This window comes from Buteo buteo, chromosome 9 (assembly GCF_964188355.1).
Source record: "Buteo buteo chromosome 9, bButBut1.hap1.1, whole genome shotgun sequence".
NCBI classification, from domain to species: domain Eukaryota; kingdom Metazoa; phylum Chordata; class Aves; order Accipitriformes; family Accipitridae; genus Buteo; species Buteo buteo.
In genome coordinates, this window is record NC_134179.1 from 43,622,818 (window position 1) to 43,645,900 (window position 23,083).

The 23,083-nt window shown below is 48.1% G+C and overlaps 1 protein-coding gene across 3 annotated transcripts; it reads left to right on the top strand.

Moving 5' to 3' along the window:
* Positions 1-1,683: 1,683 nt before the first annotated feature.
* On the top strand, positions 1,684-23,070 carry FAM117A (family with sequence similarity 117 member A). 3 transcript variants are annotated; one of them, XM_075036372.1, is made up of 8 exons: positions 1,684-1,820; positions 14,737-14,903; positions 18,397-18,492; positions 19,038-19,151; positions 19,485-19,619; positions 20,148-20,370; positions 20,737-20,857; positions 21,364-23,070. In XM_075036372.1, exons 1-8 carry the CDS (start codon positions 1,703-1,705, stop codon positions 21,701-21,703), a joined length of 1,314 nt encoding a protein of 437 aa, XP_074892473.1. In that variant the 5' UTR covers positions 1,684-1,702; the 3' UTR covers positions 21,704-23,070. The 3 variants fall into 3 exon arrangements, with proteins under 3 accessions (XP_074892473.1, XP_074892475.1, XP_074892474.1); XM_075036373.1 differs by lacking the exon at positions 1,684-1,820 and adding an exon at positions 11,982-14,082; XM_075036374.1 differs by lacking the exons at positions 18,397-18,492; positions 19,038-19,151.
* Positions 23,071-23,083: the final 13 nt, after the last annotated feature.

Genomic DNA, 23,083 nt, shown 5'->3' on the forward strand with positions numbered 1-23,083 from the left:
GGAGGAACCTACTCTTGAAAGCAGGGCCAGATTCCCAAACACTTAGCACTGGTGAAAAACTATCTTTAGTACTTATGGCTTCAACTTTTCCTCCCCCAAAATCCTTGGCACCCCATATCCTGAGCATTCAATTTTTCTTCCTATGGCCCTATCCAGAGCTTTGGCTTTGTCATTCCTGAAACCATACTCCCCCATAGCCTCCCTTCTGGGCCTACAAATGGGTCTGTGTTCTCAGGTTTTTTCATCCCTCTTCTTTTAAGTAGCAGTTGATTCCTGCAGGTGACATGAGATGGGAGATAGCGGAAGGAACAGAAGTTTTCTGGAAACATGAGCTCAGCAAAGCTTGCTTGAGTCAAAGGCTTTTGGTGGTGGGAAAGATGGGGAACCAAAGGAGAAGGGTCCTCATCCAGCTCCCGTTGAAGCTGGTGTTCCCAAGGGTCAGATCCCACGAGTAGGCTGGGAAGTGAGTCACCTCCTTGGTACAAAACGCGGAACACAAGCAGCGAGGCCGGGTGCCTGATCCTGCCCCAGCTCCGCGAGGGACTGCACCCGTCAAGCTCCGCCGGCACCGTGAAACCACATCGGCCAGCCCGTACCTGTGTCTGACAGAACTAGTCATGCTGTACGACCAGCACAAAAAACCCCAACTTCAACATTTTGATTTCTGTTCTCCTTTTTCCACCTATATATTTTTTTAAAACTCTTAATTCAGCCTGGGAGGGGTTGTGGTATCTTGAATTTCAGATGTCTGAGGGGCACACAAAATTAGAAGCTCACTCAGCAGTAAAACTTGTAGTAGAATTTTCCACAACAGGTTTTTCTAGTTTAAAAGCGAACAACAACTGCGGTGTTTGCTTTGCTTAGAGCAGAGCTCAGGTAAAAGTGTGGGGAGAACCCCAAACCCTAAAAGCTGATAAAATCCTCACCTGCTTTCGGGAGGGGGTGTGGATTGGGGGACCCGAGAGCTTAGTGCTGGAAACCTGCACTCTAATCTTGATTATTTTTAAGCTTTCTGGTTCTTTCTACCTTTCTCCTTCGTCTCATGGAGGGGGGGGGGGAAGGACGGGTTGCAAAGTCCTGGGACGGCTGGGCCTTGCGCTTCCCGCTGCCGCCGTGCCCCGGGGGTGAGGCGGGAAGGGAGGCCGGTGGGGGCGAGCGGAGGGGGGACTCGTCCCGGTGCGGCGGCCGCCACCCGCCTTCGTCGTCCTCCTCCTCCTCCTCCCTCCCAAGGTGAAAGAGAAACCGAGCCCACCCACGTGATCCGCCGGCGCGGAACACAAACACTGCCAGGCGTTTCTGATTTGTCTCCGCGGGGAAGGGGCGGGGCGTAAGAGGAGGCTTGCGATTGGTTCCCTACCAGAAGTGTGGGCTGTCCCCTGTTGCGATTGGTTCCGTCGCCGCTACGGGGAGGGGGAGAGGGCACGGCTTGAGCATCTCTTCCTTCTTTTGATTGGCTCTGATGCGAGGTATGACGCCTCTTAAGGGTGACCGCATTTCTGATTGGCTAAGCCTTACAGCGCGTGCGGGGGGGAGGAGCTTGCAGAGAGCTCCCATTGGCTTTCGTTAACGAGGGCGGATCGGTTGGCTGCGGACACCCAATGATCGCCGGGCTCCTCCCGCCGGCACCGCCCCCGGAGCGCTGATAAGCGGCGTTGGCGGAGCTGGGGGAGTCAGTGCGGCGGCTGGCGCGGGCGGGACGGGCATGGTGGGGGCGGCCGGCGCCTCCTGCTGCTGCCGCGGCGGGGCGGGGGGACTCCAGCCGCTCCGCGCCACCGTCCCCTTCCAGCTCCAGCAGCGCCGCGGAGACGGGGGCCGGGCAGGTAACGGTGGGAGGGAGGGAGGAGGTGGGCAACCACCCCCCCGCCCCCGGTGCGCAGTCGGGTCCACGGGCAGCCTCGGGGCTGCAGCCCCGCGCGTCTCCTGCAGCCGGGCTGGGGTTCCGAACCGGTAGCAAAGAGCCGCTCCTCCGGTTCCCAGCGGCACCTCCCGGGGGCTTGCAGCGGCAGGTCCTGGTGCGAACCGCCCCGCAGCGTGCCCCCGCGGGGGAGCGTTTCTTCGCCCCGGGCCCCGGCGGCTGAGATGGGGGTCGAGGCGGAGCCGTCCTGGGTCCCTGCGGCGGGGGGGGACCCGGTGCTGTGCGCCCCGACACCTCCCGTCCTCCCCGGGGCCGCGGAGGCAGTGCTGGGATTAATTAGAGAAAACTACCGTGTGCTCGGGAGGCTTCTCCTAACTGATGCTGCGTGGGTGGAAGTGAAAGAGAAAGGAGAGAACCAAGGGCAGAGGAGAGGGGAAAAGAAAACGAGGTGGGGGAGGACACGACACCAAAGACAATGAGCGAAGGAAAACTTCAAACCCCGAAACAGCCGAGCTGCTTAAAACGCTGCCCGTGGGCTGTGGTCACACGCGAGGGGTTGAGCTTTGATCTCCGGCCCCGTGGGGTCAACAGATCTCCCTTCCGTGCTGGCTTCCTTGCAGACAGAACGTGTCCCTGCTTGTGGTCTTCCGTGACAATGAGTTGCCTATTTGGAGGTGGCTTCCCAAAAAAAACGGAGCCCTGTGTTTTATGCAGCTGATCTGGCTCGATAAAGAAGCAATAATTTGATTGGCGCTAATGGCTATTTGTCCCTAATTGCATTACTGAGATTTTTCTGACCGCTTCAGGAATGCTTATTTAAATATAACTTTTTGGTGACCTAATAATAATTTTTGGCTTTATGTACGTATTACTTTTGGCTGTTCACGGGACTGCTTTTGGATGTTGGGTTCTTGCTTGGCTGTTCATTATCTCCAGTATTAAAATAGCAATGAAACACTTTTTGGGTTAAATGTAAGATTAAACAGACCTCTGGAACAGAGAGAAATTTGTCAAGCTTTGGGCCAGCTGATCGTGGTGGCATCTGTTCAGAGTGCTGGTCTCTTGTTTAACACAGTGGCTACTTAATCTGCTTTGCAGAGGACAGTGCTGCAGCCCATCCTACAATGAGAATTAATGGTCTTTCCTGAAGTGTCCTGCACTTCACTGCTTGAGACTTAGAGTCATTCCTGCCACTGGCAGGGTTGGTATCGATCAGGGAAGCTATTAAAAAGCTTTTTGCTCAATTTACACTTGAAACAAGTTAATGAAATAAATTCTTTGGAGTGCTAGCCTCTCCTTCCCACTCAACAGTGTGGTGAAGCTGCTGTGAAGAGGGCAATTAGTCAGTAGCTTCAGACCTTATGATCAAAATAAAGCGAATCTCAAAGAAAGGAGAGCCAGGCTGCCTGTGATCTCTTGGTTGCATTAGAGCTCTGTGCTGTACCTACTCCAAAGCGTAGCGAATACCATGCAGCTTTCTGAGGGCAAAACGGCTGGAGCGCCACTGAGATGAACCAGAATTGCTGGTCTTCATTTCTTCCTGGCTCTGTGCCTCACTGTTCAGGCTCTAGGAGCTTGAATTTTTCCTCTTGATCATAGTAATTTCATCTACAGTTTTGGAAGTGTTGAAATTTCCATTGCTCTCTGCCTCATCACTCTTTGTAAGCTTCAATTTGTTCCCTGCATGTGTGGGAGCTGTAGCAGTAAACTGGCAGGGTTTAACTGAAAACTGGTATCCTGGTGATTCATAATCTAACACTTTTGCTCCTACTTTTTGGGAGCTCAGCATGGAAATCCGTTGCTTTATCACATCTTTCCTCATTTGACTGCTGACTTTCTGAATTGCTCTCAAGCCTCATGGCGGCTGGCTGCTGGGCATCTCTGTGGTTCTGGCTTGGGGTTTTAGAAGAAGAGGTAGAGTGATCTGGGGTCTGATCCTGCAGCTGCTCTGATAATAGAGGATCCCATTGAGATGAGGAGCAGCTGCTGAGTGTCTCAAAGGGCTTCTGTTAAAAGGAAGAGCTAGAGCTGGGGGATGCCAGGAATGAGGTCTAAGAATATTTTAAAAGGAGTTGACTTGCTGTTTAGAAATCCAAGATGTCAGGACTAAGTGATGAATCTCATGTATGTCATTGGGGTCAGTTTTTTTTAAATTCCTTATCTCTTCAGTGATGTGGCTTTTGGTGGTGAAGTAGATAATGTGTTAGTGTTTGATCCTCCTCAGGTGCAGCCCAGACCCATCCCTGCTGCATCCATTTATGCCAGGTTAGGTGGCTCGGAGGCAGCTGCTGGGGTAGTCAGAGCTCTGCAGGTGCTGTAACACTGGCAAGGTTATATGTTCTCTGGGGTGGGATGAGCTTTGTGGAGACTTTGAACTTTAAATCGGTTAACGGCAATGCTGGTGCTGTTTGTGGCCTCGGTTGTTTCCTCCAAAGCCCACACCGGAGCACATGCTGGTCTGAGAGTTTCCATCTTTGCATCCAGACTTCAGCCTCCCTGAGACTTATGCCTTTGTGCTCAGGAATCTACTGCCTGGGTGTAACCCCAGTCCTCATCAAGCATTGCAGGTCTGAAACCTGATTTTCTCAAGCAAGACATGGAAAAGTCTTTATGCCTCTTTTTTTTTCAGTATGACACTAGAAAAAATAGGATTATTTAAATTGCAGCTCAAACTTTAATTTACAGACCCATTGGTGAACATAGCATTTTGTGAACATGAGCAGGTAAGTAGTCTTAGTCATCTAAATTGGTTCATGCACAGAGAAGGAGAAGGTGGAATATGGTGGAAAAGCGAAGTCACGTCATGTTACTAGTTGAGCAGACTCCTTCTGTGCACTCATTAAATGTGTAGGGGGTAAGATGGGATGAATAGCTGTACCAGCAGTTACCTACCAACTGCTTTTCTGGATAGCGTTGGAGTAGATTTCTTAGGAGGAGAAAGGGTAGCTGCCTGTCTGCCTTCCAAATGCTACCTGTTTATCAGTGACAGTGTGGCATAGAAGAGGAACAACAGTGAGGTGCAGAAATACAAATCTTCATCTGTAAACCTCTGTGGTTGATTGGGGCGTTTCATGAATGGCTTTGACAAGACCTGTGTCTTGCGCTTCATGTATTTCACATTAATCCTCTGTGAAACCAAAGCTTTATTGACAGTCTCTCTTCAATAAAATTCAGATAAATTCACCAGTTTTCCCACCACCACCCCTACAACCCCAGAATTATGTGGTGCCTTTTAGCTTTTCAGGAAGTTACTGTTGGCTGAGCTGACTCATCTAGATGGGATTTTGTTGCTTGCCTGCTGAACTTGCCTGTTTTTGAGATGTCCAGTTGTTTTTGCTGTGTGGATCCTGCTAGAGAGACTAAGTGAGCAGTCTGCCAAATATCTTTATTTGGTATCTGAATTAAACCCGTGCCTGGTCTATATTATAGAGGCAGACGAGTGGGACGCTATTCATAGGCAATACTGTCTGAGTATATGTTTAGCAAAATGAAAATGTTTCTTTAGGAATAAAAATGTCTGTTTGCCACTTGAAAGTGCTGTGGGATTGCTGCTTATGTGGTAGTGATGCAGCAGAGCTGTTAACAATATCTTTTTCTGCTGCTTTCCTTTGCTGCAGGCATCACATAATGAGTGTGGGGGTCTCCTCCCCTCCTCCGTCTTATTAGTTGAATATCTTAAGTGCTTCAGGCCTTACTGTGTTTGCTTTAGCAGTTGGTATCTGATGGGGTTTTGTGTCCTGAGGGATGGGTATAAAGGCTTTCGTTACCGAAATAGTGGTCCAGATGTTTGGGGTGTTTGCTCTTGAGTTTTCTTTTTTGCTGTTTAACACCTGTAGTTTTTCAGGGGGTCCTTAAGCAAATGAACAAGGGACACACAGGTTCATAACGTTTATATCCTGTGCCCAACTTGAAAGTGAAAAAGTCCATCTTAGAGAAGGGGTGTCTCGGTAGAAGTAGCAGCTCAGCTAGTATTAACTCTCCAAAAGAGAAACAAAAACCCTCAAGCAGGGATGCACAGTACTGTCATGGGAAAATTGTGCTGCTGCACCGTGCAAACAGCTGCTTTGACAAACTCTGCATTTCCAAATTTTGGGATTCATCACTATTAAGTAATTCTGCCTTTGTCTTTATCAGCCTGTTTACCCCCAGCAAAACCCTAGAATTAAAGGGTTAAGCACAGGTAGGGAGATGTAATGGGGAAAAATAGTCATGTAGGACTGGTTGAGGGATGGGAAAGTCTTGAAGATGTCCTGCTGTAGCACTAGCCAGGAAGAATCCTGCCTCTGTCCTATGGAATCAAATCAGTCTTTGTACAAAACATAGTTGAATACAATACATGGCTCAGGTTTGGAGGCAAAGCATTGCAGGTGGCTTTGTTTAATGTAGAACGAGTTTCTCGCACAGTAATTGGAGCCCATTCATGGTATTGCAGTCCTCAGCTGATACAGATCATGCCTTCAATCTAAACTTGCTGCTCCCAGTTCGTTAGCCTCTGGATAGGGGTGTGGGAAAGGGGAAACAAAGGACACATCTATAACTAATCTTGACTTGTGTTGACATTCTGTGGGTGAAACAAGTTTTTCCCTGCTTTAAAATGCTGGAGATGACATTTAAAAACAAATTTGCAGGGGGGAAGGGATGGGACTGTGCAGTCAGTTTGATCTGTCCCTTCTATAGCAGAATGCTCCAGAGGAACTAGGAAGCTCTCAGATCATTTACCATGGATGGATTTTTATTTGTGAATCTTTTTCAGCTGGGGCTTATCTAACACAATTGCATGGACCATAGCAAAGTTTTTTCAACATTTGTTGGGTGAGGAAGGAACCTGGGCACCTATTTGTGTAGAGAAGCAGCAGTTCTGTTGCAGGTGTGGTAAATGTTTTACTGTCTGTGTGGTACAAAAGAAAAAACAAGTACTTGGCCTAACCCTGTGAGAGAAATAATGTCAAGCACCAAGTGCAATGAGTTCTCTATGCAAAGCTTGGATGTTGAAATACTGTGTAAATGGCAGCGTTGACTACATTGAGCTGATCTTGGCACTTCCCTCACAGCTCCTGCAGTTTAAGATGACAATGCTGATTTAGTGGGATTCACAGTTGTACAAGAAGGATCTCCAAGAAAGGCCAATAGTGTTGAGACTGTAAAAATATTCCCTCTTGGAATTTATATTAAACAGGCCTTTTTGCATTAGAAATTAAGCTTGTGGTGCTGCCATTCAAACCACCTGATAATGCAGGGTTGACTGTACAGGAAATGAGGAAAATATCAAAGAAGGTTGTGTGGTTAGCCCATTCTTTGAAAATAACGGGAGATAATTGTTTCCATGCTTGCCTGGAACCTGGTGCATGACTCTGGGCAAGCTGCTTCTCCTCCCTGTGCCTCAGTTTCTCATAGTTTGTGTGCCATCCTTTAAGGCTGGAAGCATTCAAGAACAGGAATTACAGAGCTTGTACAGTTCCTGGCATGCTTGAGCCTGAGGCTGCTGTGTGCAACTCTTGTATGCATAATGCTGTTGTGCTTACACTGTTCAGGCTAGCTGTAACACTGAGCTAATGCTAGCTTTGGTATGCTGCTTCCCAGTTAGAAAAGGCACTAGGAGGGTAATCAGAAGGTGTATCAGATGTTGTGGGGTTGTTTTTCCTTGCTGAAAAGTTGTTTCAGTAGCTTCATGTTGAGCCCTCCAGGCAGATGGCTTAACTGCAACTAGCCATAAAGATGACTGTGAGTATGGGAGGAGGGCTTGTCATAAAGTGTTGATGTGACTTAAGTAGTTATATGTCTATAAAGGACAGGAAGCCTTCTTTTCCAGTTTTCCACCCTGTCTGTAACTGCAGAAATATCAAGGATGTCTTACTGTGGTTTTAGCTTACTTTATCTGTACTGGAAGATTTCCAAGGGCTTGAGAATCAAAGGTTTCTCATCTTGAGAGTGAGAGCCCTGCCTTTTGCAGTGATCTTGATTCCTAGATGCTTATCAAGAATTGATTTACATAGAGTTAACAAAAAAGGGAAAAAAACCAAACCCACAGCTTTATCTTCATTGCTTGGGTTTCACTCTTCTGATACGGGTGACATGGATGATCCTGGTAGCTCCTTAGTCATCTGTATTCTCCAGGATCAGAGTGAACAAGTCCTAAAGATCTAATGTTTGAACAAGTTTTTGCTTGTTTCTAAACCACTCTTATTGTTCATGAGAGGCTTCCTGCCCACCTGTTATTTTCCTAGTTCTTACTTAAATTTCAGAGTGTAAAGCCAGCCCAGAAGCACTCCCAGGCTGTATCAGTGGATAAGAGATGGGCTTGCTTGAAGATCCCACCGAAGTGGTCACTTGCATCAGGCTAGATTTAGGAAATGTGCACTTCAGCCAAAGACTTTGAGAATGTTGAAATTCTTCACATTGTTTTATCATTTGAAAAACAAACTTTGAAAGAATTGAGTTAAAGGTGAAGAGTTCAGCTCTTTTACTCCATCAGCTGGGTGTTCAGCTTCAGACCTTGAGCCTTGTTGGAGGGAGTTGCTGTTTAACAATGTCTGCGTCCAAAAAAAAAAAAAAAAAACCACAAAAAACTTGAACTGCTAGTGTCCCCTATTAATTTCCTTCAATGATATCTGCAGATGCTGTGTCCTTTGGGCAGCGCTCTCCAGCTGTACTCTTAACGCAGCTTGTAACCAGGGGAGTGATTACAAAGCCTGGAATTTCTTCCCTTGTGCTCCCAGGCCAGTTGTGAAGCCCTCGGGGCCGGTTCAGCGAAGGCTGCAGGGCAAGTCATTGCTGGGTTGTATCAGATGGGAATCCAGCTCCCCAACCTGGTGTAGGATCCTCTTTGCCCTTGGGTTTTTTTGCTTTCCTGATGCTCACCCTCGGTGCGTTGCTCCTTTCTGTGTCAGTCAAGCGCTGAAGCGGAGAAAGGTTCTTGTGGGGTTTCATAGAGGGCTGTGCTTTGGGATCAGCAGGTACTTTTTTGGGTGTCTTGGGCTGTGTGTGTACAGTTTGAGCAAGAGTCATGAGGGGTAGTGTGGTTTAACCACAGCTTCTGCCTATTCACCGGAAAGTGCAATGGATTTCAGTGCTCTGAGGGTTTTGCATTTCTGTATTAATGTTTACTGAAATGAGCAAAGAGCTATGAAATCCCATCCTGGCATGGGTGTGAATTTCCCTTCAGTTGTAAATCTTCTTTAAAGGGATTATAATTTTTAAATATTGAGAGAGATATGTAGAATACTTCCTTTGCAGAGACTTGAGGTGAAAAGACTTGGTGTCGGAAGTTACCGCTATGGACGTGTTAACTCTTTTTGCAGGAGTGGCTGAGGGTTGTGTGTATTGTTACCTTTTAATCTGCCTATAAATTCCAGGTTCATTTTCCTCTTTGAAGACCCTTAACATTCCAATTGTTCTTTTTCTCTACCCCCACATATCAATTGCAACTGGTTGTCTTACTGCATTCTTCTTTCCCATTGCACGACTACTGAACATAACTTTCCTTTCTTGCTTTTGGGATAAAGTGAGATTTTTCTTTTCCTAGAAAATGCAAACCGTGTCCAGCCTTCAAAGGTTGTTTGTAGTCATCCTGCTGCCCGTCTTGTACAGGAGATGCTCTCTGCATCCCTGCTTGGCTTTGTTTTCTGGTGGGGTTTTTTGTGGAGACCCCTCAGATGGTGTGGATTTATAGCCTCCCTTGTCTTTTGGTACCTTAAGTAAGCATGTTCTGGCAGGCTTCTCTGGATCTCCTACTCCAGTTCTGGTTAAAGCTTGAGATCTTCCCCTTGTCTTTTCCACTTAAAAAGACCTGTCTGTAGCTGTCTTTGTGGAGAGGATATTCTTTTTCCCTCCAGCTTCTTTGAGCTTTCATCCCAGTGCCTCTCCAGCTCTTGATTGTGCTTTTGTTCCTGTCTTGGAAGCTAACTCTGACCATGCCATGAGTTCCTGTGAAATGCTTCTATTTTCTAGCATGTTTGTACGTTTCTGTAGTGTACTAAGCACAGGATTTTAAATTTCATTAAGAACAGGTAAAACTGCCTGTTCATCTCCTTTTAGTCTTTCTGGGATTCCCAGAGCAAAAGCATTTATTCGTTGCATAATCCTGTGTTGGTTTCAGATTGTGTGATAGATTAAGGTCCTCTCCTGGAGTCCTTTTGCAGAAGTAGCATGCACTAGCAGCACTTTGGTGTGCCGCAAGGAAGTGCCTGGGCTGACTGTGATGGTTGCAAGCATGGTTTCTTAAATCTCCACATTTCTTCTGAATGTGGAGAGAGTGCAGTAAAGGCACAATGCTGAGAAAAGGCAATTCTTTACCTGTAAAGATTTTTAGTCTTTGCTATGTTAAAGATTGGGACTGTTCAAAAATAACTGGTTCTGTTGCATTTCCTCAGTGCAGCAGTCAGGACATATGTTTTCCTTTACCTGCTCCATCTGGAAAAAATAATTAAAACTGAGGATATCTTTCTGAAGCTTGTTTGCTGCTGAGAATTTTTATCCTGTTTGGTAACAACCTGTCAGGTAACTTGATTCACCATGATGAAACTGCAAAGAAATTGAAATGAGATTTAAATGGGTTATAATGTTGAAGCTTCAGTTCTGGTCTTTATTTCACTAACACTTCTGCTTGTCACTCCACTGGAAATGCCTGGTTAAAGTGGTTTTGATCCTCAGAGGAGATATGTTTTCTGATCAAGTACGATCTTGTGGAGTGAGGTTAGAGGAAGTGCGATTCCCTGACATGGATTGTGGATCACTGTTCTTGACATCCTCTGGAAGTCCTGTGCATGTCTCTTGTCCAGTTAAATTTTAAAATGAGGAGAAGGGAAGACACTGGATTTCTTGCTGTGTACCAGCCTTTACCTCCTGCTCTGTCAGATGGGAGCCAGCAAGCTCAGGGTGATGCTATGGCCAAGACCTGCTCTACGCCAAAACTGTTGGTTAGAGCTGTAACTCATTAAGCAGTACAGTCCTTAAGATGAACACAAGATGCTCTTAGTGCTCTGGCATGATCAGATAGCTTATTTCTTTTCTGCTGTAGGAGCTCCTGCCCTGGTAACCACCACAGCAATGCCAGCATTGTGTCCCTTCCGCTTGTCCCACCTGAACTGTGTCTGGGTAGCTATTGTGCAGAAAAATGTTTCATATAGAGATCTCCCATCTAGATTGTCTAGGAAGATGCTAAAGGTCAAGGAAGCAGTGCTGGGGTGCTGTAGGAGATACTGGTACACATCCAGCAGCCTGGTTTGGTATGAATATTTTATCTAAAAGAGATGTTTCTGTGTCACAGAGTCCTGCTGTGGTTTGACAGGCCTGTGAGAAATTCAACTGAGGCATTTATGTTATCTTACTGCCCCTATCCCCCAAATCAGGAGTATCATCTGAATAAGGTGATGTGTTGTAAAGAGCATTAAAAGGTGTAGATGGGGGAAGCTGATACAGAACTTAAATAATTAGCAGTAATTTCTGTTACACTGGGGTGGAAGATATTTGCATAAGTTATTGACAGAATTGCTTAGGTTCCATCTCAGCTAAACTCTCCCTGACAAATTCTCACTTGAGAGCTTACAACTCTTGCTTGAGCCAATAAACTGAAAACTGCATCCAAAAACCATTAGGTACGCCTTGATATTACAGAATGCAGGGAAAGCTTCCCTGCATGGTGAAGCCTCAGGCAGCCCATTGTTCCATAGTTAACTTGAAAGCTGATTATATTTAAACATGGACTGTTTTTTTATGCTTCATCACTTTAAGATAGACCTTTGAAGGGGCATATTCAGAAAATGTCAGGGTCTGAACAGTATGTCCCTAAATTTCTAAACATTCTTCTGATATTAAAGGGTCAGTTTCCCCAGGGTGACATCTGGAGAGGGAAGGAAATCAATTTTACAACTCTAAAGAAAGTAGTAATGGGAACTCTATTTTTGCTTGCCATTGTTTTTTTGATTCAGCTGTAGGTATTATTTATTGAAAAATGACCCCCAAAATTTTTAAAAGCTTACTGAAGACTTCTGTTTTCTCTTTTTAGATGCAGAGATTGGCTGGCCTAGAGAGACTGTTTAGGAAGCTCTGAGCTCACTGACGTTGATGTGTTTGGGAAAGACTAGGGACGCTGCAAATCTGGAACTCCAGTACAGACAGTTTGTTGCTTCTAAATGCATGCATTGCACCAGTCTCTAACTTGTGGCTGCATGAAAGCCTCATGCAGCAATTGGAGGCAGCCAAGTGGCTCCTGGAGATATGACGACGGTTCTGTTATCTGCAGCAGCTTTACTGTCACATGAAAAGTAAAAGTGCCACAACCTGACACTTCTCAGCTGTGGAGCTGGCTTGGACCAACTCCAGAGCTCATGGCCAGGTGGCAGCTGTGCAGGCTCAGTGCGGAGGGATGATAATAGCACGGAGCTGTAAACAGGACGCTCCACCCTGCCTCGGCGCCTCGCACTGTGCTGTGCACGCAGCCTTTGCACCATAAGGAGGGGCATCCCGCTTCCAGCAGCACCCTGCTCTGCATCTCCCAGCTGCCCCCTGCCCTTCGGGCTTCCCGGTGCTGCTTAAAAACAGAGTTGTTGGGTAGCAAGTATATGAGTTGTACTTCATGAAAAGGAATGACAGTTCTTGCTGTTCATACATTAATAGCTTTAGGTGTTCGTCGGCCATCGTACACAATTGATGCAGTTGTTACCGTAGGAGGCCACGTCTCCTCTGGTCTTGGTCACGTCTGTTCTGGAGGTCCTTTCAGGCTGGTTTTGACTGTGTTGCCCTGTTGAAGGTTTGGAGTACAGAGGTGACTCCACTCGCTCTGGATGCGATGGTTATATCAAAGGGGGCCTCTTGGAGAGCTTTGTGGGGGACGTGTGCTGCCAAAGCATTGTGGGAGAGGGACTGCCATATCGCAGCAGCTTTCAGTTCTTCTGCCAGCAGTCTAGTTGGGGAGAGCAGCGTGAGAGGAAGAGACAGCTGAAGTCATACGTAATGGAGATGCAAGTAACATAGCCTGTGGGGGCAATGAGGCACTGAAGAGGAAGCTGCAAATACTAATGAGTTTCTAAATTAGAGTTAGTGGTAGCTGTCTTACTGTTAACTGTTGGGAGCAGGGAGTGTGCCTTGAAATGCCAGCTGGACCCAACACAATAAGCCTTTAATCCAGTGTGGACCTTCCGAGGTGTGGCTGTCATGCAAGGACTAATGCTTCTCTTGCCCTCCCACGTGGCTTTTTGTTCCTACCCTTTTCTCACCTAGAACTCAAATTCCACTGCTCAAATGGTATTTTAGCTGATAAAAAGATGTATTTAACAGACCATGTCCCTGGAACAGTCTCAGCCATGAGCCTGCGGTGGGTGCCCCAGCACATTTGTATACAGAGGTATTTGGCAAACACAACATAGTGCTTAACAGTTTTAGTGCTGGTTTTAGTGTGGTTAACTCACTACCTGCCTGCCATGCCCTTGTTTTGGGGAGGAAGGGAGAGAATATCTGTACACAAAGCACCAGGAGCAGAGCTGTGCATGGCCTTAATACCTTGCCAGGAGGCCACAGGGCTGGTTCTAATGTGCGTGGTAATTTGCATGTCTAATCACAATGAAATGCAAACAAACCTTCCTGCTGGCTTGAACTTGCCTCTTTCTTGCTACCTTTTTGGTTTTGGCAATAACACCTTTTTTCAGCTGCAAGGGTGACGACAGGGTTGCAGAAAAGGGCAGCTGTGCTGCCTGCTTATGGGCCGTGCGTTGATCACATCTAGTTTGGAGCTAGCCAGGATGCAATGGAGGAGATGGGGAGCGCGCAGCAAAGCACATGCTGCGTGTCTCCCTTTGCTGTAGCCTGCCAAGAGACACTTGGCTCTCCATCCTTGCGATGGGATTGCGCTGGTGTGCATCATTGCTGACACGCAAACTTAAACTAGTCTTATTTACAAAGCATTGCTGTTAATCATGTTTCTAGCTACTGTTATGAAAGTAATGTCTGAACAGGCAGTGTGGCCATCTCGTGGAAGCTGGGCAGATCCAGAGCTCCTGGATTTGAGCTTGGGCCCTGCCAACGATGGGTTATGACAGTCAACAGGTTGCACGTCTTACTTTCTGATCTTTGCTGAATGAATGTGCACACGTACCAATGACACCAAGCACTCATGCAGTCCTGCTGGAGGATCCAGAACTTTGCAGATGTGTTCTCTTGGCCTACTTGAAGCATGCTTCCTTGGGGGAAACTGAGGCACGCAGCTTCCCTTTTGCTGTTGGGTCTTACCATGGGTAAGAGCCTGGGTTCTCTGACTAAGCACTGTGCTCCAGCTAGTAAGAAATATGGCCTTATAGAGCGCATAGTGATTTGGGTTTTTTTCCTACAGTGCTTATGCAAAAGCAATGTGGACATGCTGAGTATTTCATTTGGTTGTGTAGCAGCTCCCTCGACTTCGACTGGAATATCTAATCAATGATTTCAAGCAGGCACTTAAGGACTGCAATAAAATCTCTGCTTCTAGAGAAGCAATCTCTTGGTGATAAGCGTGAATACAGCTCTCTGCAGTGGAGTGGAGGAGTGAGTAGGAGGGCAGATTGGGCAGTCAATCCGCCAGCACTTGCTGGCCCACTCTACTGAAGTGGTGTTTCTGTTGCTGCTTGGTTTTCGATGGCTGACCTGAAGCAGCAAATCTGCCTGCTCTGAGGCTGGGCAGCCACATGACCTTGACAGGGAAGAGCTGCTGCTGTTGTGAGAGTGGGAACTCACCAGGCACATTAGAAGCAATAGGACTCTGGTTTCTGAAAAATAAATGGACTTTTCCAGGCTCTGTGTGCTAGTTCCCTTCTTGTGATCTTTGCAGTGCATGTGGGCTTGTTAATTGTGATAGCTGTTGCTGAATCTTGGCTTCGGAAGCCTAATTTTCTTTTCTTTTCCCCCTTGTCTAGCTAGCGTTCCCTGTGCTGCCGCTGTTGAGAAGACCTGCCGTCCCCGGCAGCCCCGCGTGCGGCGCACCTCTTCGCTAGACACCATTGTGGGCTCGTACCTGTTGGGACAGTGGCCAAGGGATGCTGAAGGAGCTTCCACTTCGTGCATGAATGACAAAGCTACCCAGGTATAAGCACCTGCAGACTGCCTTGAAGTCTCTGGGCCAGGAGAGGATTGCAGAACTGAAACGAACTGTGTAAACGGGGGTGAATAGGGAAGGCATTAAATTTCCATCCGTCCAGCTGCAACTTTCTAGGAAGGCTTTTTTCCCCTTTTTGCTTCTCAGCTTCAATTGATTCCACTTTGGTGCAGAGTTAGAATTTCCTTGGCCTTGTTTGGAGGCAGATGGCCTCTGGCTTTCTTCTCCAGTACTGGCTCAATGCTACTTTTTTTTCTGGCTTGCAGTTCTGGGCCAAGTCCTTATATAACACTCGCAGGCTGTGTGCCACACGCTGCAAGAAGTCAGGGGTGCTCCCGCAGAAGGGATCATGAGCACGAACGGCACAGCTCTCTACTGTAGAATGGAAAAGCTCCAGACCTCGAGGAACTCTTAGCAACCTGTAAATATTACTCTATGGCAGCAAATAGTGCTTGCCTATCTGCAGAGGTGAAAGAATTTAGAAGGATAAGAGCATCCGTTTGCTTAAGTCGTTTATTTAGCACATTCAATCTCTGTTAACTTGCTGTTTGATCTTTGCTATTCAACAATTTATTACTAGGCTGTTTGCAGGAAATTCTCAATTGGATTCCAACTTCCATTGTCCTTTTCCAAAGTATTCTTGCCTGCTTTTGTTTCAGTTCTAGTGCCCAAGTGCACTGCTGAGGGCAGAGGGCATGCTGGAAAGGAAGGGAAAAAATTTGTCTAACTTTATTTCTGAGTCAGGGAAGCACACTCTTCCTTTCTGTCTTCATCAGCAATGGTGGGAACACTTAACCCCAGTGTTCTGGGGCTAATTAGTTTTTCTGCATGTGGCCCTTTTGGGGAAATAGTTGGAGAAGAGGGGCACCTCCTTCTTTCCAGAATGGAAGATACCACTATGTTAATTCAGACTCTGCTGAGCATGGAGCTGGTCACTCCTCTCTGCAGTGAATAGGCCAGGTGTGCTGCAGTCTTTCATCAGTTATCTACAAGTGTCTTGCAAATGCTAATTTTACCTTGCAACATGCCTGTGAGATGAGCAGTGATCTCCACTGTTTCACACACAAACCTCTGTGTGGCAAATGACTTGTCTGTTGAAAGCTGGGAATAAAGTCCTTGGTTCTAGACTTCCCTATTAACAAAATGTTCTTCATTGTAACCTCCAGGACTTTGCCACTCCTTCCATGTTTTCAGGCTCAATAGTTATCAAACTTGGGACTTTCTCTGCTAGCCAGTACATGTTTACTTCCTTCCTTATTCAGCTACTGATCAGCTGTTTTGCAGAGCTCTGTAGATTTGCTATCATAAGGTGGTTAAGTGAGAGATACAACTGCAGGTGCTCAGTGTGGGGGTGAGGATGGCAGCACTATACATGATTGGAGCTTGTGGCTTTATCTTGATGTGCAAAGCATTTTTTTCTCTCCTTTTTCTGAGGAAGCGGTTTTGCCACAGTTAGTACAAAAGGTTCTGTAATTTCCTTCTGCCTTGACAGTCCGCCTGCGAGAGGTGGGACGCATATGTGCTCTTCATTTTCAGGCCTTCCTATTGCACACAGTGTCTTTTCTTCCTTTTTAGGCCCTAGTTTTTTGTTAGCACTGGTGCAGTGCTCAGTGCTCTGAGTGTCACAGCAATAGGCTGCAATAAGTGACTTCTCAAACAGGGCTCAGGAGGCTTCCAGAGAGTTGTGGAGAGTTTCTGTCACGTCCTGCAAAGTGGGACTGTTGTTAGCAGCTGGAGTTCAGCTTCCCACGGACTTGCTTCTTGCAGTGATGTGGGATAGGGCTGTGGTCTTGTCTTTTAGACCTTTGCCTCTTCTCCTTAGTGTTCTTATGTGTGATCTACTGGGATATAAAATGACACAATGTTTTGGGATAACAGCCAAATAATGATGTTTGAGTTGTTTAGGAGAGAATATTTGAGGTAGGAAATGAGATCAGATGTGCCATGTGCTGAAACTGCAAGGTTGGTCTTTGCCGTAGGATTTCCTATCGCGTTGGTCTGTTCCTCAGCTCTGTCTGGCACGGTTCAGGGGTGGCACAGGGATGGCTGCGACCAACTGCTCTGAGTTTAGCAGGACTTCAGAGCAATGGTTCACGCTGAATGGATTTCTTCTCTCAAACCAAACTGAACACTAAGTTGAAAAGAACTGTGCCAGGATGTCTGCTGCTTACAGGCGTTGCAAAACAGAGACCTAGACAACAAATGGTTTTAGCTGTAGGGAACGCGGTGTGCTCTGCTTACAGTGATGTGTGTAAGGAGGGGTTTCATTCAGAACCTGTTAAGTCAGGAGAGGCTTGGATTTCTGCCTAGAAATCACCTGTATCCCTTTACAGAAGGGAAACCTGGTACCTCTCTCGGTTACTTGCCTTGTTCCTTTGGTTTAAATAGATTTTAAAACCTGTTTTGAGAGAAGAGGCTTCTGTCATCCCTGTGACTCAACAGGGTTGTTTAGAACAGCTGCTGTTCTTGCAGTAGCCTCTGGGGAGATCAGTTAAGCTGCTTGGAGAGTAACTGTTCTCAGGCCCTTGCACCTTCTGGCAGCCTGTTGCTGAGGATGGAGGAGAGGAGTATCATCCAAAGCCTCCCACAGAAATGGCAGGCAGCAGTGACACAGGGTGAGTGTTTTGAGAGGCACTGAAATGTGATGTTGGGAAAAAATGATGGCTGGTCTTGAAAATGGTGTGCCTTGGGAGTGTTAAGATCCTGGAGTGTCTGCTGAGATGGCTGAGTTCAGTGGAAGGAAGTTCACACCCTTTGCTGATCAGATTAACAGCCCTTTCTGATTTCCATTGATATTCAGAATGTAGCTGTTGCTTGGAAAACAGCTGTGTAACGTGGTGCTGAGGCTGTTTTTCTGCATGAAGAGAGTCAGCTGAGAACTGCCAGCCCTGCAGATGGAGGGATGTGAGCTGGAGAGGCAGCTGGGTTCTTCCAGTGCTCCAGCAGCAGCAGCAGTCAGTCTGCAGGCCAAACTCTGGTTTTGGTTACGCCTTTGAACTCCGATACGGGAGCCTGAGGTCTCAGAAGCAAGTTGTGTGTTCTCACAGTTGGGTGAGGCTTTTCCTCTCGGTAATGCTGCTTGGTACAATGAGTGCCTGAAACCCTACGTCACTGTTCATCAGATGGGAGCCTGTGCAAGCAGTACAGGGCGGTTGTGGTTGTTTCTCTGCAGTAACAGCTTGGTGCCCTTTATCTCGTCAGGTACTTATGGTGATTAAGCCACTGACTTCTGGGAAGTCACTTGCCATGTAGGTCTATGAGGTCCAGTTTCCAGATAGGCACAAATCTGGCCAAAATGACTTTGTTTTGGCAAACAATGGCTATCTCTTGATGTACATTACAGAGTATTGTATTAATGGGGGTAGAGTGGAATAGGACTGTGAACAGGCAGTAGTTGATCACTTATTCTTAGGACTCTACTGGTTTAGAGACTGGTGGTAAATGTTGTGATTATCCTCAGCTGTGTTTCTCATCACTTCAGACTCCAGTGTCCTGGCATGACGCAGAAGTGGGGAAAGCCAGCTCCAGTGCTCACAAGCGTTCTGCTTCTTGGGGTAGCACAGATCACCGCAGAGAGGTAAAATAGACCACTCCCAATGCTTGAGCGAGATCTGTGTTAGTTGCTAATGTACAGGAGGCTCCTGCTTGCATGGGAGGGGAGCGGGAGGACAGGATACTACTGAAGATGAGATTTTAGCCCTTGTTCTCATCTCTAATGCTCTGTGATTCAACTAAAGACTGATTTTGTTGGCTTCCTCTAGCAAGCAGCTATTGTAAAGTAGCTCCACTGAAACCGAGCGTGTTGCTCGTCGGTGTCGAGGTGTATGTGGGTTCCGGTGGGGCCTGGTTCCTAATGCTCTGTAGGAGGAGGATAACCCAGATCTACTAGAGGAAAGGCACTGGCCACATCGCAGCGGGGGAGTTTGTGATGAGGCCTTGCGAGTACTTCTGGTCCACCCTTTGAGAGGTGGCCGGAGCTGCTGCTTGTGTGATTGAAACCATTGCTATTTTGGTACTTCCTTGTGGGTTGGAAAAGCGGGGGAGGAGAGAGACAAGGCACCATCCTTTTTGGTGGAGGTGCGTTGGCTTGTCTGGTTCTGTAGCTGAAACTTTGTTTGCTAGATTGCCAAACTGAAGCAACAGCTCCAGCGAACAAAGCTAAATGGCAGAAGTGGCAAAGAAAAGGAGAAGAGCTCCCCGCTCCAGGGGGACCATGCTGTCCCTGGATCGCTCAGGGTACGTTCATGTCTCCCCCTGCTCTGCTGTCACTGTGTGTCCTAGTGAGGTGGAGAGCAGACTCCTTTGGGCAGGTGTCCAAGCTGTTCTCAGACTTCTGCTCTCATGCCTGAGAAGAGAGAATCTTTTTTTTTTCTCTTCTTCTCCCACCTCTTCCACATGTCCCTCTGCTTTGATCTGCAGTTAGTGAGTCTGCATGACTCTGCTGTCAAGTCTTCTCCTGTCAGCCTCGTGGAAGGCTTTGGGTGAGCCCTGGAGAGCTGTGGGAACAGGGTGTAACTGCTGAGTTTGTGCAGATAGAACTCTAATTTCATCTATTCTGGATTGTTACAGGACTCTCCTTCAGGCTTCCTTTCTCCATCTCCCATTTTGAGGCTCAGCCCCTGCTTGCATAGGAGCCTGGAGGGGCTAAACCAGGAACTGGAGGAAGCGTTTGTGAAGGAACAGGGAGATGAAGAGCTTTTGCGGGTAAGCGAAGGTCACAGGATTGCCCTGAAACTTCTGAGTGGTCTTGGAAATCCTTTCCTCTAAAGACACTGCCTGTATCTGTTTCTTGGCCATGGGGATGGTCTCTGTGTTTAGTTTTAGCTTGTTCTAGGCATGTTACTGTCTAAATTGGGTCAAGTGGCTGCTGGCTTCCCTTCTTAAAATTTGCTGGTGCTATGAGAGATCAGCCAGTAGTAATCTCAGGATAGATGACATCTCACTGACAGCTTTAAGACACTTAGACTGGCATCCAAAGGCTACTTTGTACTGTGCAGTTGTGGGAGGAGTGATCCCAGGCAGCTTATGAACTGAAGTGCATTACAGGGTGCACAACCTGATGTTCTCCCGCTTGCAGAAGGCTGCCTCGCTCCCTGAAGTGGAGGCTCTGCCTCTATCTGGATCCAGCACCCCAAGTAGCTGCTCTCTGTAGGTGCAACTGCTGTTAAACATCTGCTGTTAAACCTGGTGACAGGGGTTTCTTGCTCCTCTAAGACTTTGCTTCCTCCCTAGATACTGGATGTCCCAGATGGCCACAGGGCGCCAGCGCCTGCCCAGAGAGGCTCTGGAGATGCATCCCTGACTCTGGAGCCCAGCAGTGGCAGCTGCAGCAGCCTCTCTCTTTCTCCTTCCCCTTCTGTGCCTCTCCACCTTTCTCCACACACCCCGGTGAGGCTGGCAGCAGAAGAGCCCTCCCCTGCGGCAGACGAGGTGCAGCCAGATCCAAAGGAGAAAGGTAAACAATGAAAGCGAAGGGGCTGGTAGGTCAGGGGAGACAAAGGGGGCCAGCGCTATGAAAACCTCGGTGCAATGGCTCCTCCCTGTCTGTGTGCTGGGTTGGAAGCCGCAGCTGAGATAGGAGAGAGGGTCTCGGCCAATTTGGCTAAATTGGAGTGGACTTCTAAAGCTCCAGTAATTACCCTTTGAGGTGGGTGGTTTTCAGTACTAGACGGAGGATGTGAGCTGGGAGCTACACAGATAAAATGCTGCAGCTTTGGGGTATTGTAGCCTGCAGCCCCAGGATCTAGAAGAGCATGTCTGGTGTTTAGAGTGCTGTTGGATTCTTGTAAAAATTTCTCAAAAAGTATCTTTTCCCTGCTAGAGGAGGGCAGTCCTTCGCCAGTCCTGGCCTTTGCTTCTTCTCCTCGACCCAACCACAGCTACATGTTTAAACGGGAACCTCCTGAGGGATGTGAGAAGGTCCGGGCCTTTGAAGAAGCTTCGTAAGTATGAGGAGTTGTTGGCAGAAGAGAACTCATGTGAGGTTGGCCTTACAGGAGGATGCTGGGGTGGCGGCAGGAGAGACTTCTGTTGCTGCAATTGCCACCCCTGCCCTGTTCTAAAAGTAGGGAGGAGCCTCTAGGAAAAACTCCCAACAAAAATGTGGCTGTTCAGGCCCTGGTGAGAAGAGTTGAAAGCTGAATTGCTAACCCTCGGACATGCTTGGAAGGATCTTGTGAGTCCTTGCCCTTCCCAGGCAGTAGGTTTTTCTCGGCCAGCAGAGCCTCTGGAGGAGAAGGGGTGGTTCTCCTATAAATAAGTGTGCTTTCAAAACAAAACAGGCTCTTCATGCTGCTCTGTACCTGAAGAGCTATCCAGCTCACAGAGGCAGTTTGGCTTTTAGTCAGGCTCTTTGAAGAGTGCACAACTCCAGGTGGTTTCCCGGTGGCTGCTCGGTGCCCTCGTGAGTGTCCGTTCTAATCACGTCCACTCTGTCTCTCTCCTTCAGCTCTCCCAGCCCTGATCAGCCTTTTCAGCCTTCCTGCCCAGATAAGAACAAAGTGCACTTCAACCCCACCGGTTCTGCCTTCTGCCCCGTCAGCCTGGTGAAGCCTCTCTTCCCAAACGTGGGCCTCCTCTTCAGGGGCTTTCCAGCTTCTTCCAGCCCTGGCACGGGCACATTTACATCCTGCCAGCCCACAGCCCCCAGCCCCTTCCTCGGGGTGCGGAAGGACGCTGCAGTAGATAGCTTCAGCGAGGTGTCCAAGTCTCCTTCACTGAATTACGAACACTGGAAGCGCGGCCAGCCAGAGGAGAACGTCGTCTTCCACAGCTCTCTCGTGGTGTGAAGCCTTTGGGAAAGCTTAGCCAGCAACAGCAGCTCTGGCTCCTCAGTGCGTCTCTGCCAGCCTGTGGAGACGTGTGCCTTGAAGGTGGGATGTGATGGCTAAGAGGCGGCCCTGGGATTGAGAACGGCAGCAGGCTTCCTCCCGAGGATGATAGAAACTGTGAAGTTCAGTGTGCCATGGGACTCCGCACTGCTGGAGAGGCTTGTTTCTCTGAGCCTCCCCTGTTCAAAGCACTTTCCTGTGTTCTAATTGTCTTTTGTTTCCTGTGTGATTGTTTTGCTGGTGAAGAGCAGCTGGGCAGTGCTGTGGGGAGCCGAGGCAAACTCAGGCTCTGTGGCTCTCTGAGCGAGGTTGAGCTGGGAGAATTCAAGTTAGGGATTCCTCGGCATCCCCTCAGCCCTGTGGCTGTCTGGGACTGCTGAACCATGGGAAGTGGGATGGGGGGAGAAGGGGTCTGTAGGACAGCTGCCCTGGGATGCTATTGGAGCAGAAAATGTTGTGTACCTGCACTGTGAAGACAGCTCATCTCCCTCAGAGCGGGCTGGAGAGCAGTGGATCGCTGATTGTGCCTCCGCTGGACACTTCTGCCCCCGCCTCGGAACACAGCTGGAGCTTTAAGGATGCTGTGCAAATGGGCAGAGCGCAGGTGACTGACGGCAGGCTTCCACGGATCTGCGCTCTGGAAAGCTCGTGTGACTGAGGGCAAAGGAGGCACCTGAGACGCGAGCTGCCTGTCTGGTTTCCCTGTGTGTGGGCAGAAGTCTCCCAGGTGCCTTGGCTGTGCCGCAGGAAGTGGGGGGGGGGGAAGTGAAAACTGGCATTGCACAAAGGTCCCTGCTGGGGGTGGGGGGGTGGGTTGTTGCTGCTGTAGAGAAACTACCTGCTGCTTTCCAGCCGTGAGCCTGGGTGGCCTGGCTGGGGCTGGCTCCCTGGGGTGGATTTTGGCCCCACCCCCCGCCTCACTGAGGGGCCAGAATTTGTGCAGGGAGCTGCGGCTGGGCAGGAGTCTGAAGCACGGCCGCCTCCAGCAGCGCTGTCCTGACGTGATGCCTTAGAAAGTGAAGCGATAACACGGGAACGTTGATTGTAAAGCCTCCTGACAACAAAAGTATTTGATTTTGTGTCTGTTGCAAAGGCTGGGGGTTGTACTGAAGAAGCCTATTTTCTTGTATCTGATGTAGAAACTCTATTTTCTTCCAAAGACACTATTTTTGCAGCTGTTTGAAGTTTGTATTTTATGTACGTAGTGCGAAGCTTAAAGGAGGAATGTTAGCTTTGGAGTTCTTGTCTTGCGTTTAGAGGGGTTGTGTGCAGATGCTGGTATTGCCAGTTAAAAGGAAACAAAATAAATATTTCGGGCATCCGCAGTACTTCTTTGGG

What these genes read in the sequence shown, in the direction of transcription:
- FAM117A (XM_075036372.1), top strand. Translation starts at nt 1,703, where the DNA reads ATGGTGGGGGCGGCCGGCGCCTCCTGCTGCTGCCGCGGCGGGGCGGGG. An exon ending in TGAATGACAAAGCTACCCAG is followed by an intron (nt 14,904 to 18,396) that starts GTATAAGCACCT and finishes TCATCACTTCAG; the next exon opens with ACTCCAGTGTCCTGGCATGA. An exon ending in CGGGCCTTTGAAGAAGCTTC is followed by an intron (nt 20,858 to 21,363) that starts GTAAGTATGAGG and finishes TCTCTCCTTCAG; the next exon opens with CTCTCCCAGCCCTGATCAGC.